The sequence below is a fragment of the Neovison vison genome, chromosome 8 (assembly GCF_020171115.1).
Source record: "Neovison vison isolate M4711 chromosome 8, ASM_NN_V1, whole genome shotgun sequence".
In the NCBI taxonomy this organism is placed as follows: Eukaryota; Metazoa; Chordata; class Mammalia; order Carnivora; family Mustelidae; genus Neogale; species Neogale vison.
The window spans coordinates 118,178,050-118,198,338 of NC_058098.1; the positions used below are offsets into that span (position 1 = coordinate 118,178,050).

General features: G+C 38.2%; 1 protein-coding gene across 3 annotated transcripts in view; it reads right to left on the reverse strand.

The window, feature by feature from the left end:
- The window catches only part of HEATR5B (HEAT repeat containing 5B), a 107,359-nt gene that overhangs the window by 49,179 nt on the left and 37,891 nt on the right, over window positions 1-20,289 (reverse strand). For all 3 annotated transcript variants that reach the window (XM_044261782.1, XM_044261783.1, XM_044261781.1), the window contains 3 exons: window positions 14,799-14,958; window positions 10,404-10,593; window positions 8,182-8,351 (listed from right to left, as the gene is read on the reverse strand). In XM_044261782.1, coding sequence (XP_044117717.1) covers window positions 8,182-8,351; window positions 10,404-10,593; window positions 14,799-14,958 — 520 coding nt within the window. The remainder of the gene's footprint in view (window positions 1-8,181; window positions 8,352-10,403; window positions 10,594-14,798; window positions 14,959-20,289) is intronic.

The following is a 20,289-nucleotide window of genomic DNA, read 5'->3' on the forward strand; positions in this document are numbered from 1 at the left end:
AAACTGTCCCAAGACCTGGTCACTAAATATATATACTTTATATACTTCATATATATATATATGTCACTATATACTTCCATGAAAATCCAGAAGAATCTCTTGCACATCTTGCACATCTTATTTTACAAATGGTTCTACTAAATATCATCTAAACTTTTTAAGTGCATGGAGATTATACATAGTCAATGAAAAGTTGGGAGGCAGAGCACAGAGTAAGAATTGAAGGCTAAGAAGGGTATTTATTAAAATAAAAAAAAATAGGGATGCCTGGGTGGCTCAGTCGGTTAAGCACCTGCCTTTGGCTCAAGTCATGATCCCAGAGTCCTGGGACTGAGCCCTGCATCAGGATCCCTGCTCAGTGGGGAGCCTGCTTCTCTCTCTGCCTGCCTACTCTTCTTGCCTCTCCCTTTGCTTGTGCTCTCTCTGACAAATAACTAAATAAAATCTTTAAAAAAATCTTAAAAAAAAATAAAAATAATAAAATCAAGCAAACATAAACATCTGTAAAGAATTCCAAAATAGGCCCTATTTTTCATCTCTAAAGTTCCTGAAAGAGTCAGTGTAGTACACCTTAATACATGAAGTAAAGTATAAGACACAGCACAACATAATGAGTAAGAGCCCAGGCTCTGGTTACTAGACTGGATTTGAATCTTGGTTGTCACTGACCCCTGTGTGACCTTAGACAACTTACTTAGTCTCTCTGTGCCTTGTTTGCCCATATGCAAACGTGGAGAATGATTCTTTGCAGGAATATAGTGAAAATAAAATAAAGTTAATGCAAGTATTTTCCCTACAACAGTGATTGAGACATGGCACTTGCTCAATATATATTAGCTATTATCATTATTGCTATAAATCTGACTCATCAAGAAAATATTAAATTATGTTCCATGCACTTGCTTTTTAAGCAAGATAAGTAATATATTTTAGGAAAAAGTCTCATCCAGAGGGGCACCTGGATGGCTCAGTGGATTAAGCCTCTGCCTTCAGCTCAGGTCATGATCTCAGGGTTCTGGGATTGAGACCCACAAAGCATCAGGCTCTCTGCTCAGCGAGGAGCCTGCTTCCCCCTTTCTCTGCCTATCTGTGACTTCTCTCTCTGTCAAATAAATAAATAAAATCTTAAAAAAAAAAGTGTCGGGGCGCCTGGGTGGCTCAGTTGGTTGAGTGACTGCCTTCGGCTCAGGTCATGATCCTAAGATCCTGGGATAGAGTCCCGCATCGGGCTCTCTGCTCCTTGGAGAGTCTGCTTCTCCCTCTGACTTTCTCCCCTCTCATGCTCTCTCTCACTGTCTCTCTCAAATAAATAAAAAATAAAAAATGAAAAAAAAAAAAGTGTCATGGAGTATTATGCCTCCATCAGAAAGGATGAATACCCAACTTTTGTAGCAACATGGACGGGACTGGAAAAGATTATGCTGAGTGAAATAAGTCAAGCAGAGAGAGTCAATTATCATATGGTTTCACTTATTTGTGGAGCATAACAAATAGCATGGAGGACAAGGGGCGTTAGAGAGGAGTAGGAAATTTGGGTAAATTGGAAGGGGAGGTGAACCATGAGAGACTATGGACTCTGAAAAACAGTCTGAGGGGTTTGAAGTGGCGGGGGGATGGGAGGTTGGGGTACCAGGTGGAGGGTATTATAGAGGGCACGGCTTGCATGGAGCACTGGGTGTGGTGAAAAAATAATAATGTTTTTCTGAAAATAAATAAATTGGAAAAAAAAAGTGTCATCCAGAAATAGTAGAGGAGGGAACAAATATATGGAATATATCACTTCTTCACAATGCTGACTAGCATATTTTTATGCTACCAATATAGCATTTGTAATTCAAGATATATTTGCATAAGATTTATACCCTGTGAAATTTATACCAAGTATTAAAATATATAATATATAAGTATATATAAGTATGTATATATGTATGTGTGTATGTGTGTGTGTATATATATATATATATATATATATAAAACTGAGGGAATAAAACCTGACAGTTTTTTTCAATAAAATGTTTTATTCACTTCATCTCCTTAAAATGGAGACATTCTGGAACTTTCAAATATCCTATACTTAGAAATCTTAAGCATGGTCATATGAGAGGGGAAGAACAAGTCACTTAGTTTCTTAGTTTCTTTATTCTTACCACAATTATTTAGGATAGAGCTGATACTGTCTCCATTGTACACATAAAAACTTATGTGTTTTTATGTATCAGCTCTATCCTAAATAATTGTGGTAAGAATCAAATGACCAAATATATATAAAGCAGAACACCATAAAAATTTAATTTAGTTGCAAGTGAATAGAACTGTGGCTAAGAGGGGTGCCTGGCTGGCTCAATCCACACAGCACGGAACTCTTGATTTGGGGGTTGTGAGTTTAAACCCCATGTTGGGCATAGAATCTACTTAAAAAAAAAAAAAGAAAAAAAAAGTTTTAATCTGAAAAAAAAAAAAAGGAATTTTAGCTAAGAAAATAAACTCAACAAATATTGACTGGCAGAGCCAAAGAGGGGAATAAAAACTCTTTAGTTTACCAAGTCTTTTCGAAAACTCCATTTTAATGATTCTGATGCATATTTTTTCCATTCTAACATCTCTAATATTAGAGATGCAAATTATAATTGATGGTGTCTTAGAGTCACTATAAACCAGGGAAAATAAAGACATATTTACTTGAAAACTTTCCCTTGACACTTTTTGGTAAAAGCCACAAAATAAAGAATCAAACAGGGCGCCTGGGTGGCTCAGTGGGTTAAGCCGCTGCCTTCGGCTCAGGTCATGATCTCAGGGTCCTGGGATCGAGTCCCACATCGGGCTCTCTGCTCTGCAGGGAGCCTGCTTCCTCCTCTCCCTCTCTCTGCCTGCCTCTCTGTCTGCTTGTGATCTCTGTCAAATAAATAAATAAAATCTTTAAAAAAAAAAAAAAAGAATCAAACATATTAAATTTGATAAAAATATGTGGCTTCCTCATGACCCTTCTTAGCTCCTTGGGGATAATCACAGTCTATAGTGATATCCATCATTATAGTTTCATTTAGCCTGTTCTTGAACTTTATATAAATGGAACCATGTTGTGCGCTCTCTTCTGCGTCTAGCTTCTTCTCAGCAAGTTGTCTGTGAGATTCACCCATGTGATTACACTTTACTGTTCATTTTCATTGCTGTGTAGTATTCTGCTGAATAATGACATCACCCTACCCACTGCTGACTGGTAGATATTTAGGTCAGCTCTGTGTTTTGGCTATGATGAATAACCCAGCAGTGAACATTCCTGCACATGTATTTTGGCACATGAGTGTGTATTTGTCAGTGTTTACTTAGAAGTGAAGTTTCTGGGTCACAGCATATGCATATATTCAACTATTTAAGATTATGCTGAACTGTTTTCCAAAGAAGCTTCTTTGTTTTTCTTAGAGTCCACAAACCTCAGGAACACTGTGTTGCTTGCTCCTATGGTAGAGCTCCATCTTCCTGTAAAAATGCCTGTGATTTTACACCGTATGTCACCTTGCTATCTCCTGCTGTGCCCACTGTATACACATCCCCGACAACCAGACACACCTGCTCTCACAGTGATGATGTGAACATTCAGCTCAAGTCTTTCTCTCACTGACATTTCCTACAATTATCCTAGATGACATAAGCGCCTATGTGCAGAATACTTCTGTCAGGATAAGAGAACGTGTAACTGTGGTCACATGGTATAAAAAGCAGTTGCTGGGGCACCTGGGGGGCTCGGTCCATTAAGTGTTTGACTCTTGATTTCGGTTCAGGTCATGATCTCAGGGTCAACGGGCATGAGTTGACCTTATAAGTCTCTCTCTAGGGGCGCCTCAGTGGCTCATGGGTTAAAGCCTCTGCCTTGGGCTCAAGTCATGATCCCAGAGTCCTGGGATCAAGCCCAGCGTGGGTTCTCTGCTCGGCAGGGAGCCTGCTTCCTCCTCTCTGCCTGCCTCTCTGCCTACTTGTGATCTCTGTCTGGCAAATAAATAAATAAAAATTTTTAAAAAAAAAAGAGTCTCTATCTCTCCCTCTGCCCCTCCCCCACCCCACTCATACATGTGCACACACAAGCACACACAATTCTTTCTAAAAAAAAGAATAATAATAATTCAGAGTGGTTGTTTTTCTTTCAAAGATACATTTGGAATGTTCTAACATCTAAAATCAAATTTTAATACTTTTATATAATTTAAAGATTACTATGGTGAAACTCACCTCTCAGTACATTCGCTGAAAAAAAAATCATTTCATTTGTGTTAGGTATTACACATGGTATCACGTGATATTGCCATTTCTGATGGCAATGATTGAGCAAAAATGAAAATGAAATTTATAAGAATCTGAACTGATTTCACTAATTTGGATGAACCCATGTGTGGACTATTTTTCACTGTCGAAAGATCTGGTAAGAGAGACTGCATGGGGGCTTTCGGCAATGTGAAAATAAGACAACCCCTTGAGTGGCCCCTTTTCTCATCTCTATCCTGCCATGCCCTCTCCTTCCAACCAGCTACCTGTAATCTATCTACTTAGCCTTTTGGAGAGGGTTCAGGAAAGGGCTCCAACATGCTGTGTAATAAAACTCTTGGTATTCTGCTAAGGAAATGAGTTTTGAGGCATTTTCTCACGTTATTACACAGGAAGCTCATTGTGTAGACTATGGTTTATTGATAACCTCCACTGAGGTAACGAAATTCACATTATTTACTTTACCAGATCCTCTTAAATGTGTTCCATCTCAGAAGGTCAACCTCCACGGTATAATTATATTTAAGGAGAAAAAAAATGGAGGAACCAGATAACCTAAAGAGTGTGTGTGTGTGTTTTCATCACATTTGTCAGTTACCTAAGCTGTATCATGAAACAGCTTGCTCATGTAGAGCCACCTTACTCAAGAGATGTCACCAGTGCCCTCAGAGGTTAGGCATTAGGCCATGCTTTTTGGCAGGATGCCACATTTCTTGCTGCAGAATACAATCAGATGTAAACTATTCATCAACTATTTTTTTATGGATGTTTCTTGTATGCATTTTATGTGCATCTGGTTTCTGCCCTACAGCATACTCAGGTTCTTTTGATGGTCTAGGACTGGTTCAGTTCCCCCTGGTCTATGGTGAAGCAAGAGAAAATCCTGTTGCATAAGTTAAATATACCACATCAGATCTAACATCTAATATGCTGGCCTTTCAGTTCCTTTACCTCATCCTGAATAACCTTCTCCTCCCTTTATGTGGGTGAGATCTTCTCATGGTTACATCTACAGGATTTCTTTCTCTCTTTATATCAGGCTCCTACTGTCTTTTCCCTCCTCTTTTATCCAAATGAGATTTCATGATGCATTACTATTTTAGCAACGTCTTGTTAAAATCCTTATTTCTTTCATCCTGCTATCATTTACTTGAATCTCATTGGACAAAGTCCAACTATGAATGTTTCAAAGTATCTGGCCACTCAATGGTTGGTTATAGATGCTGGAGAAAAATTTTACAAGATGAAAACTTCTACCATCATGAATCACACAATGGATCCAAAAAAGGGTCACTACCCTCTGTTAAACCCTCAGTATACCATAGAATCTTCTATTTCTCCAGTTAATTCAATCTCCCGCATCCACTCTCCTCAAACTCCTGGCCCTCTTCTTTGCTCCCTCACTCATAAAACTTATCTTCCCTTTTACTTGATTAAGAAGCAAAAGTCTTCAGAGGACAGCTTCCCCAACTTCCAGTCACCAAATCCAAAAACCCACCTCTATCTATACTCATCCCCTCCTCTTTTCTTCATGTTGCACTGGGAGAGACATTCTCTTACTTGTGCCCTGGAAACTCCATTCCGTCAGAAACCTTGGATGATTATCCACTCTCTGCCCGACACCTCCCATCCTACTGGTTCCATCTCTTCAGCATTTACACCCTCACTTCTCACTACTGAAGGAGAAAAAGTCTTGCCTGACGCCATCACCCCTTGGACCTATGGCCCTCAGTCCTCTCCTATAAAGTCAACTTCAGAAGAAGTTTCTGTTCATAGCCCCATGTATTTGGGCTTTTATTTGTAACCACTCTGCTAGATGAACTCTTGCTAAAGACATCACGTGACAAAAGTCAAAGGACACATTACAGCTCTCATCTTGATCTCTCAACAATGTGTGACATAGCTGATCACTTCTGTCTACTCCACTTGGCTTCTGTGAACACTACAAACTCTTTATTTCCTTTAATCTCTTGTATTGCTTCATAGTTTTCCTAATTCTTTTTCTTTTCCTAAATTTTATATGCTGGGTTCCTCATTTAGCATTCTCTCCCTCGTGAGATCTTAACTACTCCTGTCTTTATTTTCCATCTAAATTCTTATGCCTCCCAAATTTATGTTTCCAACCAAATTTCTCTTTTCTGAGCTCCAGGCCATGAAACTAACCAATTATCTAAAACTGATTTAATGATACCCACTCTTACCAACCTCTTCCTCTCCTGGTATTACCAGTCTCAGGAAATTACATTACTATGTTCAAGTCAGAATGTGGATTACATCCTTCTCTCTTTTCCTTATGGCCAATTAATCAACAGATTCTACTGATCTTTCCTCTTTTTTTTAAAATTAGGATTTTATTTGCAAGAGAGAGAAAGCGAGAGACAGAGCACAAGTACAGGGGGAAGGGCAGAGGGAGTGGGAGAAGCAGACTCTCTGCTGAGCAAGGAGCCCGACATGGGACTTGATCCCAGGACCCCGGGATCATGACGTGACCCGATGGCAGACACTTAACCAACTGAGCCACCCAGGTGCCCCCACTGATTCTTCTTCTTAAGTATCACTCAATTCTATTTATCTTGCCCTATTCCCGTTGCTGCCAATATAGAGCAAGACATTACCATCTCCCTCCTAGACTTCTCAAAGTCATAAGATCTAAAGTGTTTTTTTTTTTAAAGATTTTATTTATTTATTTGACAGAGAGAGATCACAAGTAGGCAGAGAGGCAGGCAGAGAGAGAGAGGAGGAAGCAGGCTCCCTGCTGAGCAGAGAGCCCAATGCGGGACTCGATCCCAGGACCCTGAGATCATGACCTGAGCCGAAGGCAGTGGCTTAACCCACTGAGCCACCCAGGCGCCCAAGATCTAAAGTTTTAATACATCTAGAAAGTCTGCATGATCTCTCACCTGGCTAAGTATCCAGCCTCATTCTGTGCCCAGGCTCCACTCACCCCTTCTCTCTCAGCCTTAACCATATCGACTAATTGGTTTCTCAATTGTGTCATGGTCCTTCCCATTTTGGGGCCTTTCACATATTTTTCTGTCTGCCTAAAAATAAATTCTATTGCAATATCATGCTTTCTCCTGAACTAACTCTTAATAATCCAGCAGACCACACTTTCAAGATTATTTTTTCAGATAAATCTTTGCAGAATGCCTGGATTCTGACAGGCTCCCCTGTTATGTGTTTTCCTATAAGCCTCTTCTAGCACTTAATCTTATTTGTAAATAATTATTATTGACCTTGTTCCCCTGTAAACTACAAATTTCACTATGGCAGAAGCTTCATCTTGTCTCATCTACAAATCTATTCCCAAAACTTTGCATGGTATGTGATACATAGCCGGCTCTCAATAAATACTAATTAAGTGAACAAATTAATGACTATGGTGATAGCAACAGACCCTCAAAAGTTACAATCAAACTTTAGGACACAAAATTCTGAATGGGAAAAACTAAAAATATGCATTCTTAGCCAAGAAATAAACAGTTCATCAAAATATTTCTTAAAGGTGAAAAAGGAGGAGCACCTGGGTGGCTCAGTGGATTAAGCCACTGCCTTCGGCTCAGGTCATGATCCCAGGGTCCTGGGATCGAGCCCCGCATCGGGCTCTCTGCTCAGCAGGGAGCCTGCTTCCCCCCTCCACCCTCGCCTGACTCTCTGCCTACTTGTGATTTCTCTCTCTCTGTCAAATAAATAAATAAAATCTTAAAAATAAAAAAATATATAACTACCAAAGTTTAAAAAAAAAAAGGTGAAAAAGGAAACCAATAAATAAAATGAAAAGTCATAAAATGACTATTGAAGGTAAAACTCTAGAATGCACAATCCAAAAAACTTACATTTTTTGTTTTGATCTAGTTTAATCTTTTGGGAAACAAATGTGGGGCTCCCTAAATAAATCAATGAATGAAGCAGCTTTATACTTACACACAGGCTGGGAACAAGACTAGAGAGATTGACATGTCGTGGTGCAAACATGTGAAGCTGCTGAAGGCAAGATATGGCAGCTGCCTGAACCAGAGAATCGGAATGGTCCTGGGTTATTGCACAACCCACCAAACAAGAAGAACGAATGGTGGAAATTGTCGCTCCATTCCCTGGTAGCAAAATAAAAGAAAATGCAAAAAGCTCTTATTAGTATTACCGAAAATATTCCTAGAACACAATTTTCTTCTCAATAACTCTTCTTTCTGATCACTATTCTGATTGTTTTGAAGACAAAAAAGTCTAAGAAGTCCATAGAAATGACTTTAAAACATGACTGTCTATGTATGACAATAATATATCCCTCCTAGATTTAGCTAGGTTTATGTAAATTACCTAGGAAACTATATTGTCCTTTAAACCCATCACCGTTTTACTTGAAAGAGCCAGAAGATTCCTCATTCCCTGTTCAATATTATCACTGTATTATTTAATACTTCAAATCCTATTTTCCTAAGAAGATTAATGAAAACTTTTACAGAGATAGTCAGGAAAAAGAATAGTAGTATTATATACTTGTAAAAACATCTTAATTCCCTAATATAAGTGATTTGAAATTTTTGCCAATGTAAAATGTAAAATAAAATAATTTTATATACATATAATGTGAAATAAGGAAATCACTGTCATATAGCGTCACATTCTAGTTTGAAATACATATGGCCTCATCATCCCTGCAACAGAAAGCACCTGGTATACACCTATGTTTAATCAGGCACGTGTTTATCTTTCCATATCCTGTGATAATACTGGAAGAAAAAACTATCAAATTTCTCAAAGAGGACACTGAGTGTAAGAAAAAGACATGTCTAAATCAAGTATTTCTAATTTGTAACATTCTTCATTAAGATCTTTTCGTTTTTGGCTTCTTTCTTTTTTTTAAAATATCTGTCCAGATGGAGACAACACGGCACAGTGGTTGCCGTGCAAAGGAAACTGATTTGGCCTTCACCTCTGGCTCCAACCACTCATTAGCTATACAAAACGGTGCAAAAGCTCTTAACCTCTCCTAGCTTTGGAGTTTCATCTGTAAAATGGAGAGATGCACCTATCTCAGGATGCTGTTAGGATTAAATGAGACAGATAATATGTATAAAAATTTTGACTCACTGAAAGCATTTACTAAATGATAGGGGAGAAAGGGGAAACTGAAAATGAGTGATACATTCAGGATCAATTCACAGTGATTTTCTGCCTTCTGTGTTTCATTCAGCCTTTAGTAAAACTATATCTGTGGAATTGTGTGGTTAGAACATGGGCCTCAGGATCATAAATCTGGCACTTAGTTAAATAACTTCAAACAAGTTACTTATCTTCTCTGAGCTTGGTTCCTCACAGAAATCTTACATAATATTACCTCCTTTATGGGAGTGCGTTTTCAATTTATGTTCCTGATCTTTAGAGCTCAAAGACAGTGAAGCAGAAGTCCATGAAGACAAGTGGATGGTACTCCAGGACAAAGGAACTCCACTTTGACCTTTGTCTTCATGAGACTCCAGGTAAAATTCAATTTAGAAAGGCTTTTCTGGGGGTGCCTGGATGGCTCAGTGGGTTAAGTCTCCAACTCTTGATTTCGGCTCGAGTCATGAACTCAGGATCATGAAATTGAGCCCTGCATGTGGAGCCTACTTAAGATTCTCCCTCTCTTTGCCCCTCTCAGTTTACACATTCTCTCTCTCTCTCAAAAAAAAAAAAAAGAAAGAAAGAAAGAAAGAAAAGGAGAAAAATAAAGCTTTCTCTGCTCAAACCTTCAAGTAACAGTCAGTCATAGGTATGTTGTAGGGATTAAATAAAATAGCATACATAAAAAGCAGAGCTGAGGGACACCTGGGTGACTCAGTCTGTCAGGTGCCTGCCTTTGGCTCAGATCATGGTCCCAGGGTGCTAGGATGAAGCCCCAGAGTTAAAGGCTCCCTGCTCAGCAGGGAGTCTGCCTCTCCCTCTCCCTCTGACTGCCCCTCCCCCTGCTTGTGCGTTCTCTCTCACTCTCTCTCAAATACATAAATATAAAAAAAAAAAAAAAAGCGAAATTGTAGGCCTTTGGTAAATAAGAAACATTCAGTACACAGTAATTATTATTATTACAAGTTTTCATTGATAGTGACAGTCAGGAAATTGAAAGATAGCAATGTCTAATTCTTTTAATTTAAGATGAATTTACTCACCTTGTAGCTCAGGGCCAACAGTAGTTATGATGGCACCCAAGCATCTACCCAAACATTGATGAACTTCTGTATGTGAAGGTGGAACAGTCAACAGCAAGGTAAGAACTAGAGATAATGTTGGTTCCACATATCCGCGATACATTGGGCCACTAGAATCCACTATAAGAGCAAGTGAATGAAGAGACCATGTCTGGAAGGAAATATAGTTTTATTTAGTTATAAGGAATAATATGAGTATACTGAATTGATTTTTAACTTAAATGTTAATAAATACTAACATCTTACTTTTTAATCAATGATCTAAAAGTACTTTAACCAAAGCAACTGGTGTACAAATACTGTGTTTAAGTTTCTCTGCAGCATGGCTTTGTGTGTCAAAATTTTCAATGATGAATTCATTTTCTTCTACTATAAGGTACATCTATTTCATAAACTCAAATAATAACCATTTGATTTAGTGGATGCTTATGGACATCAAATATATTTTTATTGCCTGTATTGTGGAGATTTGCTAAACAACGAGCCTGAAATTAAACAATGACCATGACAATGTTCTGTACTCAGATACAGTTCTATAGCAATGATATTCATAAATCAGCTCTTCAAGTGCACTGAACCATTTCAAGCCCCTATTTATGCCTACTAAACACAAAGTAATCCTACTGGCTAATAGCATTTACAAAACTAATCCCAGAGCAGCACACTGTAATCAGCATAGGCCTGAGAAAATGAAAAGTCCTTTCAACTGCCTATATCCAGCTGTAGAAGAACTTACCTTTAATTTCTGCTGTAGGCAGCTACCCTACGGGGCCAAGGACAGAGAGATCTCAACTTGCCAACAAAGGAAAAAAAAAATATCCATACCTCAGCTTCTACTACCTTTGAACCTACAATAATCCTAGAGAACTCAGCAACCTGACTTGGATAGGTATGTACAGAAACCACATCTACTGACATGAGCTAGCAAAAAATAATTGGACATAGCACCTTATCAGAGGAAGACTAGAGCAAACTTTCCAGAGAAAATGATTAAATGTAAGAAACAGAGGCGCCTGGCTCGCTAAGTCAGTAGGGCATACAACACTTGATTTCAGGGTTGTGAGTTCAAGCCCCACCTTGGGTGTAGAGATTACTTGGAAAAAAAAAAAAGTAAGAAACACAAAGCACTTTAATGAAACTATAATAAGAATTTTTTAGGCCACATAATTAAAGCACAAAGGAGATTCTTGAAGTTTTTTAAAAAACCCAGGATTTATATTAAAGATGCAATGGAAAACTGGGAAAAAATAACTATTGCTAAAAACCAAAATAATTACGGGATGCCTGGGTGGCTCAGTTGGTTAAGCCACTGCCTTCGGCGCAGGTCATGATCCCAGGAACCTGGAATCGAGTCCCACATCAGGCTCCTTGCTCGGCAGGGAGCCTGCTTCTCTCACTGCCTCTGCCTGCCTCTCTGCCTGCTTATGTGTTCTCTCTCTCTGGCAAATAAATAAAATCTTTTAAAAAAATTATTACATTGAGGCTCAAATGGAAGATTATCTTTTTTTTTAAGATTTTACTTATTTATTTGACAGACAGAGATCACAAGTAGGCAGAGAGGCAGGCAGAGAGAAAGGGGGGCGGGAAGCAGGCTCCCTGCTGAGCAGAGAGCCCGATGCGGGGCTCCATCCCAGGACCCTGAGATCATGACCTGAGCCAAAGGCAGAGGCTTAACCCACTGAGCCACTCAGGCGCCCCTGGAAGATTATCTTGTAACACCGAGTGAAAACAGCAAAAAATAAAAAAAATGAGGAAAAAAGACAAGATCTAATATATGACTAATACTAGGTCCAAAAAGAGAAAAAGATAAACTTATATGGAATTTAATGAACTTCACAGGCAGGAAAATTCTTAGACACTGCCAAACAAGAATGTAAAGTAACAGACATATAGACAACTTTCAGATAAATTTCTTAGCAAAAGCAACAAAAAGACGGGGAATACAGATTGCTGTGATGTCTGTAAGTATCTATTAATTCAGAAGTTTATCACATAAGCCACTGTCTTTTGCAAGTGTGAAATGCATGTGCAGTATAAAGGAAAATGAATTCTTCACTGAAGTCTCATTTCTGGATACTCAAAGCCACACTGCAGAGAAACTTTAAACACATTTGTACACCAGTTGCTTTGATTATGACTTCTATATTGCCTTTTATTTCCTAAAGAACATAGTTGAATATTTTTAGAGATAAATGATTAAAATTTGAGATGTTAGTATTTACTGTAATTTAAGTTTAAAAAAAAAGACTACTATTAGCCTCTTATGTGAATACCCAACACAGAAAACCCTGAACATTTATGAATAATGAAAGAAAAGGACTGTGTGCCGGGAAAAGTACATTCAACTAAAATAGCACTCAAATGTGAAGGCAAAATAAAGCCATGTTTTAGATACGCAAGCATTCAAAAAGTATACCATGCAAACTAATGATTGTTGAAGGAATTTTTCCTACCAAATAAAAATGTAAAAAAGAACAGAGATCTCAAGACAGAAGTTGAGGATAAAAGAAGAAAAAAGTTACTGAAAAATAAATCTCTAGTGATTATAGTTAAATAGATGTAGCCAATACTAGGACTGTAAAGTATCAATTTTTTTTTAAAGATTTTATTTATTTGATAGAGATCACAAGTAGGCAGAGAGGCCGGCAGAGAGAGAGAGGAAGGGAAGCAGGCTCCCTGCTGAGCAGAGAGCCCGACATGGGGGCTCGATCCCAGGACCCTGAGACCATGACCTGAGCTGAAGGCAGAGGCTTAACCCACTGAGCCACCCAGGTGCCCCTAAAGTATCAATTTTTGAGTTAAAATTCTTAAAAAAGAAGACACATTAGGGAAAACTTAAGAAAATCTATTATATTCTTCTTGTGCAGATATACTGTAGTGCTGAGGAAATGTAATTGATATAAATTATAGTAAAATGTCCTGTCATATAAAAAGAACTGTGCAGAGTGGTCACTTAAAGGAATATGATTTTAAGAAATTAAAAGCAAGAGAAAGCTGAGAAGAAGGTGAAGACAAAAGAAAGCAAAACTGCCACACTGCTCTTTGACATAAAAGAAGAAAGCAGAGAGGCACCTTGGTGGCTCAGTCAGTTAAGCGTCCAACTCTTGATTTCATGACTCAGGGTTGTGAGATTAAACTCCATGTCAGGTCCTGCACTAAGCGTGGAACCTGCTTGAGATCCTCCCTCTCCCTCTGCCCCTACCCTGCCCCTGCTTGCATGCTCTCTCTAAAAAAAAAGTAAATTAAATTTAAAATACAAAATAAAGCAGCAACTTTGTAGGCATAGTTTTCTTCTAGTCTACTATGAAAACAGAATTTTTAAAAAAGTAGTAGCACCTATTAAGGGATAAGCTTACTTGATTTTTGTTTCTATCCCTTTGGGGAATTTTGAGCTTTACACAGCTGGAAACTTTTGCCAAGAAGTCAAAGGCAAACTAAGCTTGTAGACGAGAAGCCTCTGATGGATTTATTGTCCCTTATCTAATTGTGAAGGAATGAATTCATTAATAAACTAATGGTAGGCCCTAATGCCAAGTGAATTTGTCTCTTTTCCCAATTTGCAGTCCCAGTACAAAGCTGCTTAGTTGAATGCTACTGGATTCATATACTCCTGACCTTCACAGGTGCATCATTGTGAGATGGCAAATCAAGAGTGTACTATATCTTCACATAAGCGAACTTCCTGCCTTTCATTGTGGTTGTATTTCTTTATAACTAAAATGTTTAAAGAGAAACAAAGAATTGCAGGAGGATACTTGAAGAGTCAACCAAAAACACTGGAGCTGGGATGGTGTATGAGTGGGAAGAGACACAGAATGGTTATTAAAAGAAACTAGATCAATTTAGCAAATGTAAGGAAATGCAAAAGAAAAGAGAAAAACAAGTACAAAAGACAATAAGTAATAAAAAGAAACTATGTTTCAAGAAATATATATGAATGGGTTAAATTCCCAGAATAAGACAGATTTAAGATTAGGTTAAAATACAAAATCCTGTTTATACTTTTACAATTAAAAAGACTCATAAGAGGCGCCTGGGTGGCTCAGTGGGTTAAAGCCTCTGCCTTCGGCTCAGGTCATGATCCCAGGGTCCTGGGATCGAGCCCCGCGTCAGGCTCTCTGCTCAGCGGGGAGCCTGCTTCCCTTCCTCTCTCTGCCTGCCTCTCTGCCTACTTGTGTCTACTACTACTGTCTGTCCTATGGATAAATAAAATCTTTAAAAAAAAAAGATTCATAAAATGACAGAGAAAGACTCTAATACATTTTTTAAACAAATCAGCAGAATCATTACTATTTTACAATAGTTCTAAAAATATTATCTAAAAACTTCATAATAAAGAAAAAATCAACATTATACCTGAACTTCAGAGGATGTTCCATCTTGTGCTAGAGCCAATAAAATGCTGACACTGGTTTTCAGATGTTGTCCTGAGCCAATACCACCAACATAGCGATGTAAGCAACCCAGAGCCAATGAATGGCCAGTTCTGGATACAACATCACGGGCTGATTTCAATCTGAAAAAAAAGTTATGCTTCAGGAATTGGTTTTCCTATTTCCCTATGGCAATTAAAAGCTTATAAGTCACACCATAAAAGGGCTTTATTCTGGAAATCAGAAAAGACTACAGGTATGATTACTTCTTTCTCTACTCCCTACCAAGAGATAAAGATTAATGAAAATGATTGGTGAAAGTCATGTATTTCATGGCATAAAGCCTACTTTTATTTTAGAGAAAATTTGAAAGAAGAATTGCAATTTCTTGGTTTAAGATTTTATTTATTTATTTGACAGAGAGAGAGAGAGATCAAAAGCAGGCAGAGAGAGAGGGGAAACAGGCTCCCTGCTGAGCAGAAAGCCCAATGTGAGGCTCGATTCCAGGACTCTGATATCATGATCTGAGCCGAAGGCAGAGGCTTAACCCACTGAGCCACCCAGGCGCCCCACAATTTCTCAGTTTTAAACATCATTCCTTAAAAAGTCACGAATCGGGCGCCTGGGTGGCTCAGTCGGTTAGGTGGCTGTCTTCAGCTCAGGTCATGGTCCCAGGGCCCTGGAATCGAGTCCCACATGGGGCTCCCTGCTCAGCTGGGAGCCTGCTTCTCCTTCTCCCTCTGCCTGCCGCTCTGCCTACTTGTGCTATCTCTGTCAAATAAATAAATAAAATCTTAAAAAAAAAAGTTGAGAATCATTTGAAAAATATTTTTATTATTGGTGTTTTATTTTTTTATTTTACTTTTTTAAAGATTTATTTATTTGACAGAGAGACTGATAGCAAGAGTAGGAAAACAAGCAAGGGGAGTGGGAGAGGGTAAAGCAGGCTTTCCACTGAGCAGGGAGCCTGATGCAGGGCTCGATCCCAGGACTGTGGGCTCCTGACCTGAGCCAAAGGCAGATGCTTAACAAGTGAGCCATCCAGGCACCCCTATTACTGGTGTTTTAGATAAAAGAACTGCTTTTATAACTAGTTCTAAAAATATAAAAAAATGTATCTCTAGTCATAAAACTGAAGAAAATGTTACCTTTCACTTAAGAAATTATCTCTAATTATGATTTGAACCTCTTTAAAATGCATCAAGCATTTTTCCCTGTGAAATCTACCCAATGAATTAAAAAATCTAAAAAGGAGATACTGTATATTACTCTTTAAAATAGGCTTTATTGAGATGTTTGTATACAATAAAATTCACCAATTTTAATTCTTTTCAACTATACATAGAACACTTATAAAGACAGATAACTAATTCCAAAAAATGGAAATTATGGTATGAAGCTAAATTGTTTTAAGGTGAATTTATAGCATTAAAATTCTTAAATCAGTAAAGAAAGGTTTTTAATCAATTACCTAAACTTCCACCTTCAGAACCTAGAAAGAGAAAAGCAAACTGAACCAAAAGTAATCATGGTTACTTATATGAAGCAAGTTAAAAAGGTAAAGCAGAAATCAGTGGAAGAGAAAACAGAAAAATGGAGAAACTCAATGAAACCAAAAGCTGGTTTTTGGAAAAAAAACTGTAACACTGATAAATACTTCAACTGCCTAAGAAAAGGAGAGACAGAAAGACAGAATGTATATTCTGCTGCTGTTGGGTAAAGTATTCTCTAAACGTCAGATAGGCCAAGTTAGATGATTATATTGGCAAAATCCATTTTTAATAATTTGGAAGCATCTGTTCTATCAATTACTGAGAGAGGAATGCTGAATCTCCAGCTATAACTATGGACTTTCACTTCTATTAGATTTTGTTCCATGTATTTTATTTTATCTTATTTTATTTTTTAAAAGATTTTATTTATTTATTTGAAAGAGAGAAAGAGATTAGGAGCTGGCCAGGCGAGGCAGAGCGAAAGGGAGAAGCAGGCTTCCAACTGAGCCAGGCTCGAACCCCGTTCCCCGAGATCACGTCAGCTAAAGGCAAACATTTAACAGACTGAGCCACCCAGGTGGCTCCTTGTTCCATGTATTTTAAAACTATATCATAAGATACATAAACATAGAGAATTGCTATGTATTCTTGAGGAATACATCCTTTTATCATTACGAAATCACTCATTTATTCTGATAACAATCTTTATTACAAAATCTACTTTTTCTGATAACAGAGCCACTTCAGCTTTCTTTGGATTAGTGTTTTCATGGTATATTATTCCTAACCTTTTACTTTTAACCTCTCTCTTTTAGTTAAAGGGGTTTCCTGTAGACAGCATACAGTTAGATCTTCTTTTTTGTTTTTTGGGTTTTTTTGTTTTTTTAGATTTTATTTTTTATTTGAGAGCAAGCAAGGGGTGCTTGAGAAGTGGGGGCAAGAGAAGGGAGAGGGGTAGAAGGAGAGGGAGAAGCAAACTCCCCGGTAAGCAGGGAGCCTAACATGCGACTCAATCCTAAAACCCTGAGATCATGACCTGAGCTAAAATTAAGAGTTAAGACACTTAACCAACTGAGCCACCCAAGAGCTCCTAGATCTTGTTTTTATTTATTTCTTTATTTATTTTAAAGATTTTATTTATTTGGAAGAGAGTGAGCAAGAGAGAGCACAAGCCAGGGAAGGGGCAGAGGGAGAGGGAGAGGCAGAAGCTGACTACTTGCTGAGCAGGAAGTCCCATGTGGGACTTGATCCCAGGACCCTGGGTTCATGACCTGAGCTGAAGGCAGATGCTTAACCAATTAAGATGCCCAAGAGCCTGATCTTGTTTTTATTTAATCTAACAAACCCTAACTTTTACTTTTAAGGTTTAGACCACTTCATTTAATGCAATTATCAGTATGGCTGGGTTTAAGGCTACCATATCATTATTTGTGCTCTATTTGTCACATCAGTTTGTTCCCTTTTTCCTCTTTCTGTCTTCTTCGGATTTAGTATTTTTTATGATTCCATTTTATCTCCACTATTGGTTTATTAGTTATTTTTAGTTTAGTTATTTTAGTTCTATTTCATTTTTTTAAAAAAAGATTTTATTTATTTATTTGCAAGAGAGAGACAGTGAGAGAGAGCATAAACAGGGAGGAGGGGTCGAGGGAGGAGGCGGCTCCCACATAGGGCTCAATCCCAGGATCCCAGGACCATGACCTGAGCTTAAGGCAGACACTTAACAAACTGAGTCATCCAGGCACCCTTATAATATATATTTCTAAGTCATCATGATCTACCTTCAAAGAACATCATATTCTTTCATGTATATTATACACAACCAGAGTATACTACCATTTCCTCTTCCCATTCTCTGTGCTTTTGTCAGGTATTTTACTTCTCTCTATATTAAAATACTACCATATGTTCTATTTGCATTAAAGAGACAATTATCTTTCCAAGACATTTTAAAAGAATGAGAATAAAAAGAGCTTGCAGACTGTGCTGCCCAGGAGCTGCCCATGCCACCCAGTCATGGTCAATCCTACCATGTACAACATTGCCATGGTTGGTGACCCCTTGGGTCACATCTCCTCTGAGCTGTTTTGCAGACAAAGTTTCAAAGAGAACAGAAAACTTTCATGCTCTGAGCACTGGGGAGAAAGGATTCTGTTATACAACTTCCTGCTTTCACAGGTTATTCGGGGATTTCTGTGCCGGGGTGGTAACTTCACATGCCATAATGGCACTGGTGGCAAGTCCATCTTTGGGGAAAAATATGATGTTGAGAATTTTATCCTGAAGCATATGGGTCCCGGCATCTTGCCTGTAACAAATGCCAGACCCAACACAAACAGTTCCCAGCTTTTTCACATGCACTGCCAAGAGTGAGGGGCTGGATGGCAAGGCTGTGGTCTCTAGCAAGTGAAAGAGGGCATGAATACTGTGGAAGCCATAGAGTGTTCTGCGTCCAGGAATGGCAAGACCAGCAAAGAGATCACTATTGCTGATTGTGGACAAATCTATTACATTTGACTTGTCTTTTATCTTAACTGCCAGACCATTACTTCTGTAGCTCAGGAGAGCACCCCTTCACCCTCATCTGTTCAAAATGTCCTAAAATCTTTATGCTCTCGCTGCAGTTCTCTGAGTACCATATTCTCCTTATTCCCCTCCAAGTCTAACTGGATTGCACAGTTAAGTATATGATTCTGAAATAAAAACCAAACAACAACAATAAGAAATAAATTTAAAATGAGAATAAAAATAACAGGTCATTTTAAAATAGACTTATAAACGAATGCGTCTTTATATTCATCCAAATATCTACCACTTTTGGCACTCCTCACTCCTATATACACATCCAAATTTCCATCTGGTATCATCTTTTTGTGTGTGTGTGCGAAAAGCTTCTTTTAATTTCTTATGGTATACCTTGTAAGCAATGAATTACCCAACTTTTCACAACCTGAAAGTCTTTATTAAAGCTTCAGTTTTGAAAAGCATTTTCATTAGGCATAATGTTCTAGGTCATTCTACTGTCTTCTGCTTTCACAGTTTATGATCAGAAGCCTGCTGAAATTGTTATTTTTGTTCCTCTGCATGATGTCTTTTCCCCGCTGGCTGCTTTTATGTTCTCTTTATCATGGCTTTAAGGAATTCGTTTATGATATGTTTTTCTTTTGTCTTTCTTCCATCTGGGGTTTGTTGAAGTCACTGGATTTGTAAATGTATAGTTGTCATCAAAACTGAAAATTTCTGTCTACTATTTCTTCAAATAATTTTTTATCTATCCTTACTTCTAAGATTTCAATTATATGAATGTAAGCTTGACATTGTTCTAGAAGTCACTGAGACTCTTGTTCATTTTTCTCCCTGTTTTTCTGTTCTTCCTTTGGGACAGTTTCTATTTCCAGGTGTTCAACATCACTTTTTTCCCTACCACAATTTCTAATCTTCTGTTAATCCCAACCACTGCATTTTTTTCATTGGAAGTATTTTACAGTTCTTGTAGTTTTCCCTGGGTTGTTTTATGAATTTCATTTTGTTTTTCATCATGCTTGGATTTTTCTTATACTTCCTTAAAAATACAGTGCATAGGACGCCTGGGTGGCTCAGTGGGTTAAAGCCTCTCTGCCTTCGGCTCAGGTCATGGTCTCAGGGTCCTGAGATCCAGCCCCGCATCGGGCTCTCTGCTTGGCAGGGAGCCTGCTTCCCTGACCCTCTCTGTCTGCCTCTCTGACTACTTGTGATTTCTGTCTGTCAAATAAATAAATTAAAAATCTTAAAAAAAAAATACGGTGCATATTTTTCAGTATTCTTCACTGCTAATTCCATCATCTCTTCCATTTCTGGAAGAAATGACTGATTTACTCTCTTAGTAACAGATCTTACTTTCCCGCTTCTTTACACATCTTAGTTTGGATTGGATAGTGGGTCCTATACATTTTACGATATTAGGTGCTACATTAGCGGTGTTTCTTTAAATACTATTGGGCT